Raw genomic sequence first — 21,960 nt, 5'->3', positions numbered from 1 at the left:
CCCCTACACCCCCCTACACCCCCTACAGCCCCTACACCCCCCTACAGCCCCCTACATCCCCCTACACCCTCCTACACCCCCTACATCCACCCTACAGCCCCCTACACCCCCTTACACCCCCTACAGCCCCTACACCCTCCTACAGCCCCCCTACATCCCCCTACATCCCTCCTACACCCCCTACAGCCCCCTGCACCTCCTACACTCCCCTACACCCCCCTAAAGCCCCCTACACCCCCCTACACCCCCTGCACCCCCTACACTCCCCTACAGCGCCCTACACCCCCCCACAGTCTCCAACAGCACCTACCATGGTCCTGCCATGGTGCCCTCACAGTTCACCTTGCTCGCGTTTGTTGCTGTAAAGGAACCAGCAGGTTCCTCTGAGGTTCTTGAGGTTCCTCTGAGGTTCCTCTGAGGTTCCTCTGAGGTTCCTCTGAGGTTCCTCTCCGGGGGAGAACAAAGCGAGGCTCTGGGACGTTTCCGGGTTCAGACTTTAGCAGGAACGTTCCTGCAGAAACATAAAGGTTCCATTTGAGGCGCCGGCGCTGATCTGGATCCGGACGAGCCTCAGGTTGGTCGGAGGATCATTCACTCCTCTACTGTGTGTTTGCATCGTGCTGCGGTTCAATTCCCGGGTTCTCCCTCTCTCTGTTTCTTTGCTCCGGTTCTTCTGCAGATCATCACAGGAACGAGACTCTGGTCCTCGTCTGCACTCGCAGAACCAGAGCTGTTCTCCTCAGTGTGTGTGTGTGTGCGTGTGCGTGCGTGCGTGCGTGCGTGCGTGCGTGTGCGTGTGCGTGTGCGTGTGCGTGTGCGTGTGCGTGTGCGTGTGTGTGTGTGTGTGTGTGTGTGTGTGTGTGTACTTGTACAGCTATATGTTGTGAGGACATTGGGTTTTTAACCTTACAAGTGAGGACAATTTTTGGAAAGTGGGAACATTTTTGCCGGTCCTCACTATTCGACAGACCGTTTTTGGCCTTTTTGAGGGTTCAGACTTGATTTTTGGTTTAGGGTTACAATTAAGTTTAGGTCAGGTTTAGGTCTGGGTTAGGGTCTGGGTTAGGGTTAGGCTTTAATTTTTGATGGTTAGGGTTCGGCTAAGGGGCTAGGAAATACATTATGTCAATGAATGTCCTCACAACATATAGCTGTACAAACGTGTGTGTGTGTGTGTGTGTGTGTGTGTGTGTGTGTGTGTGTGTGTGTGTGTGTGTGTGTGTGTGTGTGTGTGTGTGTGTGTGTGGCACACTCATGGAAACTCAGAATGCTCCTTCTAAACACAGAACTTTTCGGGAACTAGAACATTAAACGGAGTTTCCACTGAAGCAGCCTGTAAACGAGGCCTCGGTTCTGAAGCTGCAGTTCTGGTCCTGGTCTCTGTGGGACTGAAGCAGGATTCTGGTCCTCACTGCCAGCAGTAAGTCGGACCTGTTCCCAGTTCTTCTTGGACTCTAGCAGGACTGCCCGGTTCCGTTCAGAATCTCTATGGAGAGAATGCCGAGGTTCTACCAGGAGCCATAGGGGGTCTGGTTTAGGGACCAGGAGCCATAGGGGGTCCGGTTTAGGGACCAGGAGCCAGAGGGGGTCCGGTTTAGGGACCAGGAGCCAGAGGGGGTCCGGTTCAGGGACCAGGCTTTGAGGAATGGAGGACGGGTGGAGGAGAGACTGACAGGAGGATGGAGCGGCAGCTGCAGTGATGCAGTCCGTTGTGGGGAAGGAGGAGCTACATCACCAGGGGGAGGAGCTACATCACCAGAGGGAGGAGCTACATCACAGGGGAGGAGCTACATCACCAGAGGGAGGAGCTACATCACAGGGAGGAGCTACATCACCAGAGGGAGGAGCTACATCACAGGGGAGGAGCTACATCACCAGGGGGAGGAGCTACATCACCAGAGGGAGGAGCTATGTCACCAGGAGGAGAAACTGTATCACCAGGGAGGAGGAGCTACATCACCAGAGGGAGGGGCCACGTCACGAGGGGGAGGAGCTACGTCACCAGGGGGAGGAGCTACATCACCAGGGGGAGGAGCTGGGAGTAGAGTTGCTACTCCTCCACATCCAGAGGAGCAGTGAGGAGGCTCAGCTCCTCTTTAGGATGGAACCTCCTGGACGCCTCCCTGGGTCCCTGGGGACGAGTTCTGGACATGTCCCACTGGGAGGACCTGGGAAAGACCCAGGACAGGATGGAGAGACTGTTTCGCTCAACTGGCCCAGGAATGATTCGAAATCTTCCAGGAAGAGTCTGGGGACAGGAAGTCTGGGGACAGGGAGGTCTTTGCGTCCCAGTCTGGACTGCTGCCGTCGTGATCCGGCCCTCAATAAGCAGAAGGTTGGATGGACTGAAGGTTCCGTGTAGACCTGGACCCAGAGTTCCAGTTCTCTGGGGAACAGGAGGCAGAACCTTTAGTTCCAGATGATTTAACCCCGGATTAAACTGAGACTGGGGCCAGTGAGGGTGGAGGACCCGAACCCTCGTCTCCGTCCTGTGGTGATCAGCAGACCTCTGTGTGGGTGGAGGCTGGGGGGGCGGTGGGTGGAGATCTCTGGAAGAACATCCCCCGATGTTTTCCTTCATCGTCTTTATCCTTTATTCTTTCCTTCTAATGTTCTCTCTGGTCTGGGTTCCTCCTCCGCTGATCAGAGAGGAGGAGGAGGAGGAGGAGGAGGAGGAGGAGGAGGAGGAGGAGGAGGAGGAGGAGGAGGAGGAGGAGGAGGAGGAGGAGGAGGAGGAGGAGGAGGAACTAAAGCTAACCCACTAACCCGGCACCACCAGGCCCTGCAGGTGGAGGTTCTGTGGTTCTGTGCTCGGTCCTGAACCGGTGGACGTAGTTCTGGTTCCGTCATTCTGATCCCCGGCGTCCAGCCGCTCACGTCCCTGTCCTCTGTCCAGCCTCGTGTCCGCTCACGTCCCTGTCCTCTGTCCAGCCTCGTGTCCGCTCACGTCCCTGTCCTCTGTCCAGTCTCGTCTCCACGGCGGCTGCGGGTCAAACTGCTGAGCCCGGACCAGCTGCTGGTGTCCTGGAAGGAACCCCGGGGAGACTTCGACAGCTACAGGGTCTCCTACAGCACCCGGCCAGGTGAGGGCGCCACAGGTCAGAGGTCACGGCCAGGCCAGTGCAGCAGAACAGATGAACACAAAACAAAATCAACAAACAACTAAACAAAACAAAACAGAACAGATCCCAAGAAATACAAACAATAAAACAAAATCAGCAAACGCCACACCGACACTCTGTCTTGATCAGACTGAATATGGATCCAACACTTCGACTGAAGAGAGAGTCAGTTGCTGTTGTCATGGTGATCAGTCAGCCAGACATGGTGTTGCCGTGGTGATCAGTCAGTCCAGACACGGTGTTGCCATGGTGATCAGTCAGTCCAGACACGGTGTTGTGGTGATCAGTCAGTCCAGACACGGTGTTGCCATGGTGATCAGTCAGTCCAGACACGGTGTTGCCGTGGTGATCAGTCAGTCCAGGCACGGTGTCATGGTGATTAGTCAGTCCAGACTCGGTGTTGTCATGGTGATCAGTCAGTCCACACACGGTGTTGCCGTGGTGATCAGTCAGTCCACACACGGTGTTGTCATGGTGATCAGTCAGTCCACACACGGTGTTGTCATGGTGATCAGTCAGTCCACACACGGTGTTGCCGTGGTGATCAGTCAGTCCACACACGGTGTTGTCTTGGTGATCAGTCAGTCCACACACGGTGTTGCCGTGGTGATCAGTCAGTCCACACACGGTGTTGTCATGGTGATCAGTCAGTCCACACACGGTGTTGTCATGGTGATCAGTCAGTCCACACACGGTGTTGTCATGGTGATCAGTCAGTCCACACACGGTGTTGCCGTGGTGATCAGTCAGTCCACACACGGTGTCATGGTGATCAGTCAGTCCACACACGGTGTTGCCATGGTGATCAGTCAGTCCAGACACGGTGTTGCCATGGTGATCAGTCAGTCCAGACACGGTGTTGCCGTGGTGATCAGTCAGTCCAGACACGGTGTTGCCGTGGTGATCAGTCAGTCCACACACGGTGTTGCCGTGGTGATCAGTCAGTCCAGGCACGGTGTCATGGTGATTAGTCAGTCCAGACTCGGTGTTGTCATGGTGATCAGTCAGTCCACACACGGTGTCATGGTGATCAGTCAGTCCAGACACGGTGTTGCCATGGTGACCAGTCAGTCTCGGCACGGTGTTGTGGTGATCAGTGAAGTCAGACACGTTGTCATGGTGATCAGTCAGGTGAGTCACGGTGTTGTCAAGGTGATCGTCCCTCCAGGCGTCTGGAACCCTCCTGGGGTTTGGCACAGACCCTGACGGAGCAGAACGGGTCCCGGGTCCCGGTCCCTGGGTTCTGGGTCCCGGGTCCCGGGTCCCGGGTCCCAGGCCCCAGTCCGGTTTCCTTCTCATCGCGCTGTTTTCGCTTCTGGGGCCACAAACATCCCAGCTATGCGGAACGCAGCGGTTCCCCGCAGGCGGAACGTCGGCCCTCTGCTGTGGTTCCTGCCTGCCTGCCGGCTCATAACTCTCCCTGCCGAGGAGCCACGTAGCCAGGCAGCTCCTCCAGGCTCCGGTTCGATTCCCGCTGCCGGCTGCAGGTCTGTTCCTGACGTCTGACGTCTGTGGAGCCATCTGTCAGCCAGAACATTATGACCACAGTCAGGTTCTGTCACTTCCCGCTGTTAGAACCAGGAGGACGATGGTTCTGAGGATCCGGGTGGAGAACCAGGGGAACCGGCTCCTGGACCAGCATGCTCTGTTCTAGATCAGTTATGAATCGGTTCCCACTTGCAGAATAGAAAAAGTTCCTGTGAATTCCGAGTGAAATTCTGAAGATCACAATGTTCTGATGGCTTTCAGATGGAAGTCCGGTTCTGCAACGTTTCGGTTCTGCTTTATTGAGGAGAACTTGCAGGAGAACGGCTGTCCCCTCCACCAGATTCTTGGTGTGTTCTGGTTCCCGTCCCGCCACAGCGCTCAGCATGCCTGGACCTGAGTCCAGGCGTGGTTCCAGCTCGGTTCCAGCTCGGTTCCCCCGCCTGGTTCTTGTTGTCCTGAACCCTCTCGGCCACACCTGCCGGGTTTGAGGCTGAAGGTTCTCCTGGGATTAATGAAGGATTTGTTCTGTTAGCTTTAGCGGCTGCGGTTCTCTTCATGGCAGAAAACAAGCCGGGACAAATCCAGCAGGACGGCGGGAGAATGGGAGAACGGGAGAACGGGAGGGCTGCACTGCACAGCTGACCTAGAACACAACTAGAGCTCATCTAGAACTCCTCCAGAGCTCATCTGGAGCTAATCTAGAACCCAAGAACTCACCTAGAATTCATATAGAACACAAGAACCCATCTAGAACCCATCTGGAGCTCATGCAGACATGTCTACCGTTTCTTACACCTGATTTGTCCCTGTTCTTGCTGTTCTGTCCCTGTCCCATCTGATTTGTCCCGGTTCTCCGCAGGCGGACAGCAGGCGGTGGTCCCGGTGCCGAAGCAGGACCCCCGGCTGGTGATCGACGGCTACGACCCGTCCCGGGACTACGACTTCCAAGTCGTGGCTCTGAGTGGCGGGCGGGAGAGCAAGGCCCTGCAGGCCCGGCACCGAGGTGAGCGGGAGGTCCGGTTCTGCAGAGAGCCGCCTCGGTTCTGCAGAGAGCCGCCTCGGTTCTGCAGAGAGCCGCCTCGGTTCTGCAGAGAGCTGCCTCCGTTCCATCTCAGAAACATGGAGGTTTTGCCGTTGTGGTCGGTCGTCTGACGGAGCTTTCAGAATAAAAGCCCCTGAGTGTCAACATGTCGGTTCTGGATTCCACCTGAACAGTCCTGAAGGTTCCTGCGGGGTTTTGGACGGACTGAGACATGTGAAGCGGAGACGTCCCACAAAACCGTCTCAGCCCAGATCCTGAGAGTTTCTTTTATTTCCATGTGTCCACAGCTCAGCAGTCCAGTCCTGCAGCGGCTCAGTCTCAAGGACAGAGCGGAGACGTCACCGAGGACAATGAGATCTCAGAAGGTAAGACGACTCGGAGGAGATGTCCACGTCTCCATCACTCCGTCCAGGACAACCCGGCGGGACGACGGCGTCGCGTTTTCAAATGTCTGTGGGAGAAAAGACGAAAACAGCAAACAGCAGGAGACATTCAGGAGACGCTCGGGAGACATTTGGAGGTTCTGGGTTTTGGAGGTTCTGGGTTTTGGAGGTTCTGGGTTTTGGAGTTCCTGTGACTGACTCCTCCCCCTGCTGTGTTCTCTGGGTTCTCCAAGGTGGTTGGAGCTCCGTGTCATGACTGAGGTTCTGTCATTGCTGAGGTTCTGTTGTTACTGAGGTTCTGTCGTGGCGTCTGGACTCGGCGAAGTCCGGTGGAGATCCGATGGAACCGAATGACTCTGAAGGATCAGGTTCTGAAAAGGGGGCTGAAGGAAAAACTGTTCCTGGTTTCTCTGTTGACTGAAACATGAAACTGCAGCTCAGTGAAGTTCAGTCTGACTCTGCTTGGCTGATGTGATCTGTTAACAATCTGATGATGATCTGATGGTAAACTGATGGTGATCTGATGGCAGTCTTATGGTGATCTGATGATGATCTGATGGTATTTTAATGGTAATCTGACAGTGATCAGATGGAAATCTTATGGTGAGCTGATGGTAATCTGATGGTGGTCTGATGGTAATCTAATAGTGATCTGATGGTGATCTGATTGCAGTCTCATGGTGATCTGATGGTATTTTAATAGTAATCTGATAGTGATCAGATGGAAATCTTATGGTGATCTGATGGTATTTTAAATGGTAATCTGATGGTGATCTGATGGCAATCTTATGGTGATCTAATGGTAATCTGATGGTGATCTGGTGGTGATCTGTTGATGATCTGATGGTGATCTGATGGCAGTCTTATTGTGATCTAATGGTAATCTGATGTGATCTGATGGTGATCTGCTTGCAGTCTCATGGTGATCTGATGGTGATCTGATGTCAGTCTTATGGTGATCTGATGGTTATCTTATGGTGATCTGATGGCAGTCTTGTCATGATCTAATGGTAATCTGATGGTGATCTGCTTGCAGTCTCATGGTGATCTGATGTTAATCTGATGATGATCTGATGGTATTTTAATGGTAATCTGACAATGATCTGATGGCAATCTTATGGTGATCTGATGATGATCCGATGGTATTTTAATGGTAATCTGATAGTGATCAGATGAAAATCTTATGGTGATCCGATGTAATCTGATGGTGATCTGATCGTAAACTGATGGTATTTTAATGGTAATTTTATGGTGATCTGATGGTAATCTGATGATAATCTGATTGCAGTCTCATGGTGATCTGATGTTAATCTGATGATGATCTGATGGTATTATAATGGTAATCTGATAGTGATCAGATGGACATCTGATGGTGATGTGATGGTAAACTGATGGCGATCTGATGGTATTTTAACGGTAATCTGATGGTGATCTGATGGCAATTTTATGGTGATCTGATGTTAATCCGAAGGTGATCTGATGTTGATCTGATGTCAGTGTTATGGTGATCTGATGTAATCCTATGGTGATCTGATGTAATCTGATGGTAATCTGATGTGATCTGATGATATTTTAATGGTATTCTGATGGTGATGTGATGTGATCTGATGGTGATCTGATGATAATCTGATAGTGATCTGATGGCAGTCTTATTGTGATCTGATGGTAATCTGATGGTGATCTGATTGCAGTCTCATGGTGATCTGATGTAATCTGATGTGATCTGATGGTGATCTGTTGGTAAACTGATGGTATTTTAATGGTAATCTTATGGTGATCTGATGGCAATTTTATGGTGATCTGATGGTAATCGGATGATAATCTGATGTTGTTCTGATTGCAGTCTCATGGTGATCTGATGGTAATCTGATGATGATCTGATGGTATTTTAATGGTAATCTGATAGTGATCAGATGGAAATCTGATGGTGATCTGATGGCAAACTGATGGCGATCTGATGGTATTTTAATGGTAATCTGGTGGTGATCTGATGGCAATTTTATGGTGATCTGTTGGTAATCCGAAGGTGATCTGATGGTGATCTGATGTCAGTCATATGGTGATCTGATGGAAATCTTATGGTGATCTGATGTAATCTGATGGTATTTTAATGGTATTCCGATGGTGATGTGATGGTAATCTGATGGTGATCTGATGTCAGTCATATGGTGATCTGATGGTAATCTTATGGTGATCTGATGTAATCTGATGGTATTTTAATGGTATTCTGATGGTGATGTGATGGTGATCTGGTGGTGATCTGATGATAATCTGATGGTGATCTGCTTGTAGTCTCATGGTGATCTGATGTTAATCTGATAATGATCTAATGGTATTTTAATGGTAATCTGATAGTGATCAGATGGAAATCTTATCGTGATCTGATGTAGTCTGATGGTAAACTGATGGTGATCTTATGGTATTTTAATGGTAATCTGGTGGTGATCTGATGGTAGTCTGATGTAGATCTTATGGTAACCTGATGTAAATCTTATGGTGATCTGATGGTACACTGACGGTGATCTGATGATATTTTAATGGTATTCTGATGGTGATCTGATTGCAGTCTTATCGTGATCTGATGGTAAACTGATGTCAATCTTACGGCGATCTGATGGTAAACTGATGGTGATCTGATTGCAGTCTTATGGTGATCTGATGGTAAACTTATGTCAATCTTATGGTGATTTGATGGTAATCTGATGGTAATCTGATAGTATATGATGGTGATCTGATGGAGATCTGATTGGAGATCTTATGGTGATATGTTATTTACATGGTGATCTGATGGTAATCCAATGGTGATCTGATGGAGGTCTGATGTTGAAATGATGTTATTTGGATGGTGATCTGATGGTGATCTGTGGGCCTATATTTCATGAAAGCATCCACTCTGATCCACATTCTGATGCCTCCAGCGGATCAGGGGGTTTTCCTCTGAGTGGCTCAGCAGAGGAGAGGTGCCTGACTTCCAGCAGAGGTCACGGGGTCGGCATGCGGCAGGCAGGACTGGATTTATGATCTTTGCACAAGACTCTGCTGGCTGGACGAAACCAGGCCGGTGATCCGTCACAGACTGAAACTGTCTCATCATGAAGGAGAAAATCAGCAGCAGGTCTGAACTTCAGCGACTCGCTGCCTCTTGATTTCTCCTGATCTGGTTCTTTGAAGAACTTCCTCCTCTACTTTACCCAACACTTACAATTAACGCCTCGTCTCGGTTCTTAAAGACGGTGATTAGAGAGCAGCTGCAGCGCCGGCGCGTCTCAGACCGCAGAGCCTGGATGACACAGTGAAAGTCCTTCCTTCAAAATAAAAGCCTCCTGTGAGACTTGGTCGTTTTACGCTCCTGTTGTTTTCGACCTGGCTGCTGTTGTGAAAGAGCAGAGGCTTTTATTTTGGAGGAGGCCTGTCGCTCTGCTGTGATTTAGAGACAGAGAACACTTCAGGTGGAACATCAGCTCAGATCGTCGCCCTCTGGTGGACAAAACCAGCTGGTTCCACTCCGTAGTTGTAGTGCCTGTGACGCTCTGCGTGTTCTCAGTCTCTGACGGTCTGCGAGGCCTCGGCTGAAAAGTGTCTTTGACTGAATTGGAAGACTTTTATTTGTCCCGCGGGGGTAAATTACATCGAGCAAACAGAACAAACAGCAGCCGGAGAACCGGAGAACGCCCTTTATTTTTATTGAGAGGAGATAAAGACCTCCGTGAGGAACCCTGGGGGCGGAGCACCTCCTCCACCTTCTCTTCCTCCTCTTCCTCCTCCTCCTCCTCTTCTCCTCCTCCTCCTCCTCTTCTCCTCTTCCTCCTCTTCCTCCTCCTCCTCCTCTTCCTCCTCCTCCTCCTCCTCCTCTTCTCCTCCTCCTCCTCCTCCTCCTCCACCTGCTGAGGTTTAGTGGAGCTGCAGGCGTCGACCTGCTAATATCTGGTTACAGACGAGTGGAAACACATTATATCATCTGACACACACACACACACACACACACACACACACACACACACACACACACACACACACGTGTACTTCTATAGCTGTGAGGACACTCATTGACAATGCATTTCCCAGCGCCTAACCCTCACCATCCAAAACAAATAGCTAACCATGACCCTGACCCTAAATCTAAACCAGGCCTAACCCTAGCCCTAATTCCAACCCTAACCCCAAAGTCCAGTCTTAATCCTCATAAAGGTTTGTCACAAAGTGAGGACCGGAAAACTGTCCTCAGTCTGCTGGTTCAAAACCCATGAGCTGGTCTCCTGCTGGTCTCAGGGTCCTGAGGATCTCCGTTCCTCTGAGCTCCAGGGCCTTGGCCCAGGTGTGTGTGTGTGTGTGTGTGTGTGTGTGTGTGTGTGTGTGTGTGTGTGTGTGTGTGTGTGTGTGTGTGTGTGTGTGTGTGTGTGTGTGTGTGTGTGTGTGTGTGTGTGTGTGTGTCACAGGTTGCAGCTTGCTCACATTCTTCAGGAGTCGATCGTCATTTCTTCCAGACGTCGTACGAGTCGCTGCACAGTCGGAATTCAACCTTCGATCGATTCAGAGAACGTGGAGAGAGAGAGAGAGAGAGAGAGAGAGAGTGTGTGTGTGTGTGTGTGTGTGTGTGGTGTGTGTGTGTGTGTGTGTGTGTGTGTGTGTGTGTGTGTGTGTGTGTGTGTGTGTGTGTGTGTGTGTGTGTGTGTGTGTGTGTGTGTGTGTGTGTGTGTGTGTGTGTGTGTGTGTGTGTGTGTGTGTGTGTGTTTATTTTGGCTTTCTGGTTCTAAAATGTCTTTGTTCATGTTTTCATTTTTCAGGGAAACGACTCGTCGCCTCTGATTTTTTCTGTTCTTCATGTTTGAGTCGTTCCTGTTTCCTTGCTGAGGTTCTTGATCTGGTTCTGGTGGAACCGGTTCTGCTGTTGCTCCAGTTCTCCTCCAGATGTGCTGGTTCTGTGTGGTTTGTCATTAAACTCGGTTCTGTCCCAGTCCTCGTCTCCTGTCTTCATTTCTCAGTGTTGCTCAGTTGGATCAGGTTCTGGTGGGTTCTGGGTTCTGGTTTCTGGTTCTGGTTCTCCACTGACTGTCCGGTTCTCTGGGTTCTGCCGTGTTCTTGCAGCGGAGGACGGGTTCACGTGCCGGACCCCCGCCATCGCCGACATCGTCATCCTGGTGGACGGGTCCTGGAGCATCGGCCGCATCAACTTCCGGCTGGTCCGGACCTTCCTGGAGAACCTGGTCCGGGCGTTCTCCGTGGAGTTCGACCGGACACGGATCGGTGAGCGGAACCGGGTCCGAGGCGCCGAGGTTCCCCCCGGTCTGAAGCTAACCCCCCTCTGCCCCCCCAGGCCTGGCCCAGTACAGCGGGGACCCCCGGGTGGAGTGGAACCTGAACGCCCACAGCACCAAGGAGGCCGTGATCGAGGCCGTGAAGAACCTGCCCTACAAGGGGGGCAACACGCTGACGGGTGAGAACCGGGGGGGGGGTTCTCCTGCCCCCTCACATCTGGAGAACATCTGTCAGCTGCTCTGTTCTCACATCTGGAGAAGGTCAACATGAGCTGAGTGCTGGTTGTCCAGATGTCCAGACTCCGGGGTTCTGTCTCCGCAGGTCTGGCTCTGACCTTCATCCTGGAGAACAGCTTCAAGCCCGAGTCCGGTTCCCGGCCCGGCGTTCCCAAGATCGGGATCCTGATCACCGACGGAAAGTCTCAGGACGATGTCATCCCTCCGGCGCAGAACCTGAAGGACGCCGGGATCGAGCTGTTCGCCATCGGTACGGCGGGAATCTGACGGAACGTTCCGCTCAACGTTCCGCTGATCCTCCAGAAGCAAAACAGGAAGTTCTCATTCTGAGCTGAGACGAGTTCGGAGAACAGTTTGAAGAACGTGAAATGTCTCTGGTTCCTCCTGGGATTATCATCCAGATGTGGAGATTATTTTGCAGATGTGGAGGAGGTTGTCCAGATGTGGTTCTGCCGTCCTCCAGCTGGTTCAGAATGTGGTTCGGTTATGTTTCGGTTCCATGCTGGTTTCTTTGGTTCCTTCTGCGTCGGGATCGGATTCAGGGAGGTTCCCTCTGAGCCGGCGGGTTCTTCATGACGGAGAACCGTTCCTGCTCAGTTCTCCTCCACCTCTCTCTCTCTCTCTCTCTCTCTCCTTCAGGAGTGAAGAACGCCGATGAGAACGAGCTGAGGGCGATCGCCTCGCCGCCGGAGGAGACGCACGTCTACAACGTGGCGGACTTCAGCGTGATGAGCGACATCGTGGAGGGGCTGACCCGGACGGTCTGCGAGCGGGTGGAGCAGCTGGACCTTCAGATCAAAGGTCAGAGGTCGGAGGTCAGAGGTCGGCCCGCGTCGCCCAGACGGCCGTCCTCCGGTCGACTCAACGTCTCCCCGTCCTCCGGCAGGCGGAGGGGAACCCGCGGCCCCGCCCTCCTCCGTGGCTCCGCCCCGTGACCTCCTGACCTCAGAGGTCACGGCTCGGAGCTTCCGGGTCTCCTGGACTCCGGCGCCGGGCCAGGTGGAGAAGTACCGGGTGGTGTACTACCCCGCCAGCGGGGGACAGCCGGAGGAGAAGGTACACACTGCTGTCTGTCCCCACCGGTCTCCACCTGTCTCCACCTGTCTCCACCTGTCCCCTCCTGTCCCCTCCTGTCCTCCAGGTTGTCCCCGGGTCTCAGAGCAGTGTGGAGCTGAACTACCTGAACTCCCTGACGGAGTACCAGGTGGCCGTGTTCGCCGTGTACCGCAGCTCCGCCAGCGAAGCCCTGAGGGGCAGCGCCACCACCCGTGAGAGTCCGGGGACGGGGGAGGGACGGGGGAGGGACGGAGGGAGGGACGGGGGAGGGACGGGGGAGGGACGGGGGAGGGACGGAGGGAGGGACAGGGGGAGGGACGGGGGAGGGACGGGGGGAGGGACGGGGGGAGGGACGGGGGAGGGACGGGGGAGGGACGGAGGGAGGGACGGGGGGAGGGACGGGGGAGGGACGGGGGAGGGACGGAGGGAGGGACAGGGGAGGGACGGGGGAGGGACGGGGGGAGGGACGGGGGAGGGACGGGGGAGGGACGGGGGGAGGGACGGGGGAGGGACGGGGGAGGGACGGAGGGAGGGACGGGGGGAGGGACGGGGGAGGGACGGGGGAGGGACGGGGGGAGGGATGGGGAGGGACGGGCGGAGGGACGGCGGGAGGGACGGGGGAGGGATGGGGGAGGGACGGCGGGAGGGACGGCGGGAGGGACGGGGGAGGGACGGGGGAGGGACGGGGGGAGGGATGGGGAGGGACGGGCGGAGGGACGGCGGGAGGGACGGGGGAGGGACGGGGGGAGGGACGGGGGGAGGGATGGGGAGGGACGGGTGAGGGACGGGGGAGGGACGGGGGAGGGACGGGCGGAGTGGGTGGAGGGGTGTGTAGAGGGTTGGACACGGGACAATACAGGGACAGAGTAAACTTGGAGGACAGAGCTGAGCTCAGGACAGGCATGGTGGAGGCAGCATCAGGACGATGCTGCAGGGGAACCAGTGAGAGTTCACTCGTCACACACACGGATAACTACAGGTGTGTGTGTGTGTGTGTGTGTGTGTGTGTGTGTGTGTGTGTGTGTGTGTGTGTGTGTGTGTGTGTGTGTGTGTTGCAGTGGCCCTGCCCATGGTGAACGACCTGGACCTGTTCGATATCACTCACAGCACCATGAGGGTCCGCTGGAACTCGGCCGCCGGGGCTTCTGGGTACATGATCCTGTACGCCCCGCTGACTGAGGGAGACCCTGCGGACGAGAAGGAGGTGTGTGTGCGTGTGTGTGTGTGTGTGTGTGTGTGTGTGTGTGTGTGTGTGTGTGTGTGTGTGTGTGTGTGTGTGTGTGTGTGTGGGGCTCACCTTCTCCAGCAGCCTGGGGTAAAGGGGCGGAGCCGACTGCTTCCATCTGGTTCAGAGTGGTTGCTTCCACATGGGTCTCATGGACTGACGCCTGCTGCGGGACCTGCAGAGAACAGCTGAGAGACGGAGCACGTGCACACACCTTCACACTGACTGTGTGTGTGTGTGTGTGTGTGCAGGTGAAGGTGGCTGACTCGGTGAACCAGGTGGAGCTGGAGGGTCTGACTCCTGCCACTGAGTACACGGTGACGGTCTACGCTCTGTATGGAGAGGAGGCCAGCGACCCCATGACCAGCCAGCAGACCACGTGTGAGTGACCCCAACTCCCTGTCACCCCCTGTACTCCCCGTACCCCTCATACCCCACCGTACCCCACCATACCTCGCCGTACCCCGCTGTATCCCATTATTACCCCGGATACCATCCGTATCACCCTGTACCCCCCTGTTACCCCCTTATACCCTCCCCACCACCCTGTACACCTGTTACCTGGAGGGTACCTGCTAGCCTGCTAACCTGCTAGCCTGCTAGCCTGCTAGCTTGCTAGCCTGCTAATCCAGCAGTCAGGCTGTACAACAGGAGTCGGGGTGGACCAGCCTGGAGCTCTCGGCTCTTCAGAGGTTCTGCTGTGAGACACAGATCCAGTCCAGACCAGGACCAGGGTTCTGTGAGAGCTGGAGACCAGTGTGAACCGGTCTGAAACCACTTTAGAACCAGTGTGAACCAGCTTGAACCGGTCTGAAACCACTTTAGAACCAGTGTGAACCAGCTTGAACCGGTCTGAAACCACTTTCAAGTGTGTGGATTTTGTGGAACGGCTGCAGTTGAAGCTCTGTGACCTCTGACCTCTGACCTCTCCCGGGTCAGTGCCGCTGCTGCCTGCCACCAACCTGCAGTTCTCGGCCGTGGACCACAGCTCGGCCCGCATCGCCTGGGAGTCGCCGTCCAGGAAGGTCAAAGGTTACCGGGTCATGTACGTCAAGACTAGAGGAGTCCAGACCAACGAGGTGAGGCCGATCTCACACACACACACACACACACACACACACACACACACACACACACACACACACACACGCACACACACACACTACAACCCTGTCCCCTGTCCACTGTGTGTGTGTCCCAGGTGGACGTCGGCAGGGTGACGTCCTTCCTGCTGAAGAACCTGACGTCCCTGACGGAGTACACCGTCGGCGTCTTCGCCATCTACGACGAGGGACAGGCGGACGCCGTGACGGACAGCTTCACCACCGGTACCCGGGGAGCCTCCAACCGCCGGCCGCACCGCCGCAGCACGGTGGCGGCTGACTGTGTGTGTGTGTGTGTGTGTAGCCACCGTCCCGGACCCCCTGAACATGAGGACCAGTCAGATCTCTGCAGAGAGCTTCAGGGTCTCCTGGGACCGTCCGGCGGACGACGTGGTTCTGTACCGGCTCATCTGGACCCCCACTGAGGGGGGGGACACCCAGGAGGTGTGTGTGTGTGTGTGTGTGTGTGTGTGTGTGTTCTCGTATTTCTATCCTTGTTGGGGCCAAATGTCCCCACAACAATAGCAAAACGTGGAACGACGTGCCTTGTGGGGACCTTTTTCCGGTCCTAAGTAGGAGAAACAGTGTTTTCTTGACCATGTTGTTGTTACTGAAAGAAGTAAAAGTGCAAAAACATTTCTTTAGGGTTAGGCTTTGTTGTGGTGTGGGTTAGGGTTAGGGTAAGGGTCAGGGTTAGGGGCTAGACATGAATGGGAGTCAATGGACGGTCCCCACGAGGATAGAAATACGAGACTGTGCGTGTGTGTGTGTGTGTGTGTGTGTGTGTGTGTGTGTGTGTGTGTGTGTGTGTGTGTGTGTGTGTGTGTGTGTGTGTTCCAGACCCTGGTGGTCTAGCAGGTATCTGCTTTAATGTGTTCCAGACCCTGGTGGACGGGAACCTGGACTCTCAGCTGATCTCGGGTCTCAGTCCGTCCACCGAGTACGAGGTTCTGCTGGCGGCGGTCTACGGTAACCAGGTGGAGAGTGACGAGGTTCTGCTGACGGAGACCACCGGTAATCCCCGAACCGACCCGCAAGACCGGGTCGGTTCTGCTGAACCAGAACAGAACTGTGTCGTTTCAGCTCTGCTTTCATCTCCCACTGATGGCTTAAAGCCTCTGCTGTAGTCCAGATGTTCTGCTGTAGTCCAGATGTTCTGCTGTAGTCCAGATGTTCTGCTTTAGTCCAGATGTTCTGCTGTAGTCCAGATGTTCTGGTGTAGTCCAGATGTTCTGGTGTAGTCCAGATGTTCTGCTGTAGTCCAGATGTTCTGCTGTAGTCCAGATGTTCTGCTTTAGTCCAGATAGTCCAGATGTTCTGTTCTTCTCAGATTCCTTTAGAGAACTCTCCAGTCTGATTGGTTCTCTCATGTTTTTGTTCCGTCAGCTGAGAGAACGACCACCGTCGCCACGACGACGACCACCAGAGCCGGTAAACAGAGTTGACCTTCATCCTCCTCTTCCTCCTCCTTTAATCAGAATGAGGACGTCTCCTCCGGTCCTCCATCTCCCCCGGTGTCCCCCCGTCTCTCCTGTCCTGATGTCCCCTCCGCCCCCCGGTCCTGATGCCCCCCCCCCCCCCCGTCCTGAAGTCCCTCCGCCCCCCCTCCTGACGTCCTCTCCGTCTGTCCCCCAGCCCCGCGGCCCGGCGTGAGGGACCTGCGGGTGGACGAAGAGACGACCTTCAGCATGCGGGTGTCCTGGCGACCCGCCGACCCCGCCGACCTCCTCGGATACCGGCTGAGCTACGTCAGCGCCAGAGGAGACCGGGCGGAGGAGACGGTGAGGGAGGGGGCGGAGCTCCACCTGCTCCACCTCTCAGCTGTTCCTCAGGGATCTGGAGCAGAACCCGCCTGATCCGGCTGGTGGATCACAGTGATCACAGTGATCTGGCTGGTGGATCACAGTGATCTGGCTGGTGGATCACAGTGATCACAGTGATCAGACTGGTGGATCACAGTGATCAGGATGGTGGATCACAGTGATCTGGCTGGTGGATCACAGTGATCAGGATGGTGGATCACAGTGATCCAGCTGGTGGATCACAGTGATCACAGTGATCAGGCTGGTGGATCACAGTGATCTGGCTGGTGGATCACAGTGATCAGGATGGTGGATCACAGTGATCTAGCTGGTGGATCACAGTGATCAGGATGGTGGATCACAGTGATCCGGCTGTTGGATCACAGTGATCCGGCTGGTGGATCACAGTGATCCGGCTGGTGGATCACAGTGATCCGGCTGTTGGATCACAGTGATCAGGATGGTGGATCACAGTGATCCGGCTGGTGGATCACAGTGATCTGGCTGGTGGATCACAGTGATCCGGCTGGTGGATCACAGTGATCCGGCTGGTGGATCACAGTGATCCGGCTGGTGGATCACAGTGATCTGGCTGGTGGATCACAGTGATCCGGCTGGTGGATCACTGATCGTGTCCTGACGGGTTCTCCTCTGGATTCCTCCCAGATGTCGGTTCCCAGCAGTCAGAGCAGTGCGGTTCTCCAGCCGCTGCTCTCCGACACTCAGTACCGGATCTCCGTCACGCCGCAGTACCGGAACGGAGACGGACCGGCGGCCGCTCAGTCCGGAAGAACCCGTGAGTCCAGAACGTCCAGAACCACACGCCACCTGTCTGCCAGCGGTCTGCCGCCTCTGGCAGGGCAGGTCAGAGGTCAGGGCAGGTCAGAGGTCAAGTCAGAGGTCAGGTCAGAGGTCAGGTCATATTAGATTAGGAGCAGTTCTGCTGTAACACTGAAAGCAATGCATCTGGTCTGTCCAATGCCTTTGTTAGGTCCATATCAAATAAATAAATAAATAACATCGGTTAGATTACATTCAGGTTACATGAGATGAAATTAGATTAGATTGGATCAGGATAGATTAGATGAGATTACAGTAGATCAGATTGTATTATATTAGCTTACATTACTTGACATTAGATCAGGTTAAATTGAATCAGATTGGATTAGATCAGATCAGATCAGATTACAGTAGATCAGATTATATTTTTTTAGGTTACATTAGAGTAGATATCATTAGATCAGATCAGATGAGAGTAGATTCCATTGGACTGTGATCAGATGAGTTTAGACTGTAATCCAGTATAAAACAGGATCTTCTCTGGATTAAAGAAAACTGAATCAATGTGATCAGATTAGAATCTGATTAAAATCCACTGAACTGAATCAGATCAGATTAGAATCAGTTAGAAAAAAACATTTGAATCAATTAAAACATTTTAGTTTCCTCCTCTTCCTCCTCCTCCTCTTCCTCCTCCTCCTCCTCTTCCTCCTCCTCCCCCTCCTCCTCCTCTTCCTCCTGTTACTCCTTCTCTTTCTCCTCCTCTTCCTCCTCTTCCTCCTTCTCTTCCTCCTCTTACTCCTTCTCTTCCTCCTCTTACTCCTTCTCTTCCTCCTCCTCCTCTTCCTCCTCCTCCTCTTCCTCCTCCTCCTCCTCCTCCTCCTCTTCCTCCTCCTCCTCCTCCTCCTCCTCTTCCTCCTCCTCCTCTTCCTCAGTCCCCCTCTCAGCTCCCAGGAACCTGCGGGTATCAGAGGAGTGGTTTAACCGGTTCCGGATCAGCTGGGACGTCCCTCCGTCTCCCACCATGGGTTACCGGGTCGTCTACCAGCCACTGAACGGTACGGAGCCGCCGGTTCTGATCCCGACCCGCCGCCGGTCGGTCGGTGCGGTCCGTTCTGACTCTGGTCCGGTCTGGTCCCGGTCCCGCAGCGCCCGGCCCGGCCCTGGAGACCTTCGTAGGCGAAGACGTGAACACCATGCTGATCGTCAACCTGCTGAGCGGCACCGAGTACAGCGTCAAGGTCATCGCGTCCTACACCACCGGCTCCAGCGAGGCGCTGGCCGGCCGCGCCCGCACCCGTGAGCGCCGCGCCACGCCGCGCCGCCGCCGGTCCTTTGACGCCTGGCTCCCGCTCAGCCTGTCCCTCCGTCCCCAGTGTTCCTGGGCGTCAGCGGCCTGAGCTCCTACCAGCTGGAGGCCGCCGGGTTCTGCAGCCGCTGGCAGCCGCACCGCCACGCCGCCAGCTACCGGGTCCTGCTGCAGGCGCTCAGCGGTGAGCCGCGCCCCGCCCCAACGCCGGGACCACGGTCCAAACCCTGACCTCTCCAAGCGTGTGTGTTTCTGTGTGTGTGTGTGTGTGTGTGTGTGTGTGTGTGTGTCTGTGTGTGTGTGTGTGTCTGTGTGTGTGTGTGTGTGTGTGTGTGCGCAGGCGGTCAGAAGCAGGAGACTCAGCTCCCGGGTTCCTCCAGCAGGTTCTGCTTCAAGAACCTGAAACCCGACACCAAGTATAAAGTCAGTGTCTTCAGTCAGCTGCAGGACGGAACCGAGGGACCGGCTGTGAGCATCACCGAGAGGACATGTGAGACAGAGACACACACACACACACACACACACACACACACACACACACACACACAGATTTACTTTGCATTCTGATTCACTTAATATTGTTTTCGTCTTCTTCTTGGTGCTTTCACCTGTGTGTGTGTGTGTGTGTGTGTGTGTGTGTGTGTGTGTGTGTGTGTGTGTGTGTGTGTGTGTGTGTGTGTGTGTGTGTGCTCTCTCCTCTCCAGTACCCGTCCCCACCCCGGAGCCCACCAAGCCGCCCTCCACCACACCGCTGCCCACCATCCCCCCCGCGAAGGAAGGTGAGGCCCCTGTTAGCATTAGCGTTAGCATTAGCATCGCTCCACTCTGCCGTCGCTGCAGGAGAACCTTCCTCTGGGCTTTGATGAGTTTAAAGAAGTTCTGCAGGTTTTCTGTGAAGTAAAAACATGTCTAGTCCTTGACCTTTGACCTTTGACCTATGACCCCCCGCCCACAGTCTGCAAAGCGGCCAAAGCCGACCTGGTCTTCCTGGTCGACGGTTCCTGGAGCATCGGCGACGACAACTTCCTGAAGATCATCCGCTTCCTGTACAGCACGGCCGGCGCCCTGGACCGGATCGGGCCGGATGGCACGCAGGTGCGGCTCAACCCGCGGTCCCCCCCGGGGGCCCTGCCGGGGGCCGCCCTGACCCGGTTCTCTGTGTCCTCTGGCAGGTGGCCATCGCCCAGTTCAGTGACGACACTCGCACCGAGTTCCAGCTGAACTCCTACGACGACAAGGAGCGCCTCCTGGAGGCCATCAGCCGCATCGCCTACAAGGGGGGCAACACCAAGACCGGTGAGACCCGCGTCCTCCGCCAGCTGGTGGTGCTCAGGGGGGGCTGGGGTCCGGGGCTGGAGGGGTCTTTGTCCCTCAGCTGGTCCAGGCCGTGGTGGGCCTCCCTCTTGGACCTGCTTGGGCCCTCGGCTCTGCCTGTCTGGGTCTCGCAGCTTGTCCTGGTACTTCAGGGGTCTTGGCTGGTTCCTGGTACTTCAGGGGTCTTGGCTGGTTCCTGGTACTTCAGGGGTTTTTGGCTGGTTCCTGGTACTTCAGGGGTCTTGTGCTGGTTCCTGGTACTTCAGGGGTCTTGTGCTGGTTCCTGGTCCTCGGTGAGACGTTCCGTGTTCTCCAGGCGGAGCCATCGCTCATGTGAAGGAGAACATCTTCACGGCGGAGGGCGGAGTCAGGAAGGGGGTCCCCAACGTTCTGGTGGTTCTGACTGACGGGCGCTCGCAGGACGACGTCACCCGAGTCTCCAAAGACCTGCAGATGGAAGGTCGGACCGCCGGCGTTCCCGGTACTTCAGCGGGACGGACCGCGGAACCCGTCTGAGAACGTCTCCGCTCCGGTTCCAGGTTTCATCGTGTTCGCCATCGGCTTCGCCGACGCCGACTACGCCGAGCTGGTGAGCATCGCCAGCAAGCCCAGCGAGAGACACGTCTTCTTCGTGGACGACCTGGACGCCTTCAAGAAGATCGAGGAGAAGCTGGTGACCTTCGTGTGCGAAGCCGCGACCGCCAGTACGTACCGAGAACTCAGAGGAGGAAGATGCTCTACATCGTGGAACCGTCCCCGGTCCGCTGAGTTCTGCTGAGTTCCGGTGTGTTCTCTGTCTTCCAGCTTGCCCGCTGGTTCCGATGGGTGGGAGTTCGACTCCAGGTGACTGATCCGGCGGTTCCTCTGGGCAGATCCGGTCTGAGGAGAACGGTTCCGGTTCAGAGACGTGGGGGGCGTTGAGCTGTTCCGTCGTCCTGACAGCGGCTCTGGGTTCGGTTCTCAGGGTTCCGGATGATGGAGCTGTTCGGGCTGGTGGAGAACCAGTACAGCAGCGTCTCCGGAGTGTCCCTGGTCCCCGGAACCTTCAATGCGTTCCCCAGCTTCCTGCTGCACGGCGACGCCCTGCTGGCCCAGCCCACCAGGTACCGCCGCACCGCCGCTGGCCGCCGGCCACCGGCCGCCGGCCGCCCGCTAACCGCTGGACTGCTCCGCAGGTTCCTGCACCCCGAGGGGCTGCCGTCGGACTACACCGTCACGCTGCTGTTCCGCCTGCTGCCCGACACGCCGCCGGAACCCTTCGCCCTCTGGGAGATCCTGGACCAGCAGAGGGAGCCGCTGGTGGGAGTCATCCTGGACAGTGAGCGCCGCCGCCGCTGCCGCCGCCGCCGGCCCAGCACAACGCCGCTCCGGCCGGAGCTCAGACTCACAGCCGGTCCGGCGGTTCCACGCCGGTTCTCCTGTTTCTTCCAGACGGAGGGAAAACTCTGACCTTCTTCAACAACGACTACAGAGGAGAGTTCCAGACCGTGACCTTCGACGGGCCCGGGGTCAAGAAGCTTTTCTACGGAAACTTCCACAAGGTCAGTCGCTCCGGCCGACTGACACACCGACTGACAGACCGACAGACCGGCTGTCCTTCACGGTCCCGTTGTCGCTCACTCTGATTTGTTTCAGGTTAGGAAAAAGCGGCAGCAGGTTTTCAGCAGACCCTGCTCTGTCCAGGAGTCTGTTTCACCAAGCAGGTTTACAGAAAACTCTGTGTTCAATAACCTGGAAATGAGGGAAACTCTGAGATTTCCATTCCACAAAGGGAGAGAACTCAAACCAGAGACAGAGGAGTGACTCCAGCTGTTCCACCAGGAGAGGGAACTTAAACTGTCGGT

General features: G+C 55.4%; 1 protein-coding gene across 1 annotated transcript in view; it reads left to right on the top strand.

The window, feature by feature from the left end:
- Positions 1–311: 311 nt before the first annotated feature.
- The window catches only part of col14a1b (collagen, type XIV, alpha 1b), a 44,666-nt gene continuing 23,017 nt past the window's right edge, over positions 312–21,960 (top strand). Inside the window, exons 1-32 of the mRNA XM_030120995.1 lie at positions 312–325; positions 2,932–3,083; positions 5,470–5,613; positions 5,940–6,017; positions 11,121–11,279; positions 11,350–11,469; positions 11,613–11,777; positions 12,167–12,328; positions 12,414–12,583; positions 12,669–12,795; positions 13,642–13,787; positions 14,060–14,189; positions 14,748–14,887; positions 15,010–15,136; positions 15,216–15,355; positions 15,793–15,925; positions 16,298–16,342; positions 16,547–16,692; positions 17,380–17,509; positions 18,429–18,551; positions 18,643–18,792; positions 18,870–18,986; positions 19,143–19,292; positions 19,507–19,581; positions 19,758–19,897; positions 19,975–20,098; positions 20,433–20,576; positions 20,656–20,820; positions 20,921–20,959; positions 21,081–21,219; positions 21,292–21,434; positions 21,548–21,657. Of these exons, the coding sequence (XP_029976855.1) occupies positions 312–325; positions 2,932–3,083; positions 5,470–5,613; positions 5,940–6,017; positions 11,121–11,279; positions 11,350–11,469; positions 11,613–11,777; positions 12,167–12,328; positions 12,414–12,583; positions 12,669–12,795; positions 13,642–13,787; positions 14,060–14,189; positions 14,748–14,887; positions 15,010–15,136; positions 15,216–15,355; positions 15,793–15,925; positions 16,298–16,342; positions 16,547–16,692; positions 17,380–17,509; positions 18,429–18,551; positions 18,643–18,792; positions 18,870–18,986; positions 19,143–19,292; positions 19,507–19,581; positions 19,758–19,897; positions 19,975–20,098; positions 20,433–20,576; positions 20,656–20,820; positions 20,921–20,959; positions 21,081–21,219; positions 21,292–21,434; positions 21,548–21,657 (4,047 nt within the window). The remainder of the gene's footprint in view (positions 326–2,931; positions 3,084–5,469; positions 5,614–5,939; positions 6,018–11,120; positions 11,280–11,349; positions 11,470–11,612; positions 11,778–12,166; positions 12,329–12,413; positions 12,584–12,668; positions 12,796–13,641; positions 13,788–14,059; positions 14,190–14,747; positions 14,888–15,009; positions 15,137–15,215; positions 15,356–15,792; positions 15,926–16,297; positions 16,343–16,546; positions 16,693–17,379; positions 17,510–18,428; positions 18,552–18,642; positions 18,793–18,869; positions 18,987–19,142; positions 19,293–19,506; positions 19,582–19,757; positions 19,898–19,974; positions 20,099–20,432; positions 20,577–20,655; positions 20,821–20,920; positions 20,960–21,080; positions 21,220–21,291; positions 21,435–21,547; positions 21,658–21,960) is intronic.

This window comes from Salarias fasciatus, chromosome 22 (genome assembly GCF_902148845.1).
Source record: "Salarias fasciatus chromosome 22, fSalaFa1.1, whole genome shotgun sequence".
NCBI lineage: Eukaryota > Metazoa > Chordata > Actinopteri > Blenniiformes > Blenniidae > Salarias > Salarias fasciatus.
This window is presented reverse-complemented; position numbering and strand designations above follow the sequence as displayed.